The following is a 1,619-nucleotide window of genomic DNA, read 5'->3' as shown; positions in this document are numbered from 1 at the left end:
TTATGTCACTGGAACCCCAACAATTCTTTTCAGAGCCCTCTTTATGTCTCTGTTCCTCAGGCTGTAGATGAAGGGGTTCAGCATGGGCGTGACCACCGTGTACATCACCGAGGCCACAGCACTTGCGTGGGAGCTCTGGGGAGCAGCAGAGCTAAGGTACACTACTAGGATCGTACAATAAAATAAGGAGACAACCGAGAGGTGAGATGCACAGGTGGAAAATGCTTTATACTTGCCTTGAGCTGATGAGATATGAAGTATGGAGGAAACTATCTTAGAATAAGAGTAAATAATCCCAGCGAGGGGACCACCAGCCAGCAGCACAGTTGCAAAATACATCATCATGTCATTAAGTAAGGTGTTGGAACAGGCAAGTTGGACTACCTGATTGATTTCACAGAAAAAGTGGGAGATTTGCTCCTCTCTGCAGAAGGACAACCACAAAACCATTAAACCTTGTAATAAGGAATTCAGAGCACTGATCATCCAAGACACCAGAACCAGCAGTCTACAGTAGGTGGGTTTCATGATGACCGTGTAGTGCAGGGGGTGACAGATGGCCACAAACCGGTCATAGGCCATCACAGTCAGGAGAAAGTCATCCAATCCAGTGAAGAATAGGAAAAAGTATATCTGAGTGATGCAACCTTCGTAGGTTATGACTTTGCACTGAGTCTGGATGTTCCACAGCGTCTTGGGGATGGTGGTGGAGGTGAAACAGATGTCTGCAAAGGACAGGTTGGCCAGGAAGAAGTACATGGGCGTGTGGAGGTGGGAGTCTGAGCTGACGGCCAGGATGATGAGCAGGTTTCCACACACAGTGATCAGGTACATGGAGAGGAAAAGCCCAAATAGGAGGGGCTGCAGTTCTGGATCCTCTGATAAGCCAAGAAGAAGAAATCCTGAAATTTGTGTATCATTTCCTGGTTCCATGTGATGGAGGTGACTACCATGGAGTAAAAAATAACATGACTGATTTTCTCACTAATGAACATTACAAATATCATTGAAATTCTGCAATTTTTATTTTACATTCAAATGTGAACATCCATAGTTTTTGTATGGAATCTGTCCCTTTTCAGGACCCCCATGCCAGCTCTGAATGTGCATCCCATACATGGCCTTTTCCCGAAGTACTCATGTATTCTATACTTTCAATAAGAAATTCCATCATACATTTGAGAAATAAACTTCAGTACTGACTAACCTCCAGGCAAAGAGTAAAGGTGTCCGGAAACAAAAGTCTGCACCATTCAGTGATGGAGAAGATAAGCAGATAAAATATCAGATAAAATATCAGACGGTGACAGGTGCAATGATGAAAAAAGTCAGTAAAAAGGAAATACTGCATGGAGGTGTTGTTTTTTACTGGTTGTTCAGATAATAGCACACATTTAAACAGAGGCCTCAAGGAGGAGACAGCGGAACCTAGGGGAGGCAAGATGGTGGAAGAGTAGGGGACCTCATTTCGTCTGGTCCCTTGAATTTAGCTAGATAACTATCAAATCATTCTGAACACCTGTGAATTCAACCTGAGATGTAAGAAAAGAATTGCTGGAATTCTACAAGCAGAAAGGTGAACACTTTTTTGCAAGGCAGGAGGTGTGGAGTAGTGAATC

The 1,619-nt window shown here is 43.7% G+C and overlaps 1 protein-coding gene across 1 annotated transcript; it reads right to left on the bottom strand.

The window, feature by feature from the left end:
• On the bottom strand, nucleotides 1–933 carry LOC125283818 (olfactory receptor 7A17-like). The gene has a single exon (XM_048227250.1). It carries the CDS (start codon nucleotides 931–933, stop codon nucleotides 1–3), a length of 933 nt encoding a protein of 310 aa, XP_048083207.1.
• Nucleotides 934–1,619: the final 686 nt, after the last annotated feature.

The sequence above is a fragment of the Ursus arctos genome, unplaced genomic scaffold (assembly GCF_023065955.2).
Source record: "Ursus arctos isolate Adak ecotype North America unplaced genomic scaffold, UrsArc2.0 scaffold_14, whole genome shotgun sequence".
NCBI classification, from domain to species: Eukaryota; Metazoa; Chordata; class Mammalia; order Carnivora; family Ursidae; genus Ursus; species Ursus arctos.
Note: the sequence above shows the minus strand (reverse complement) of the source record. Positions and strands in the feature narration are given on the sequence as shown.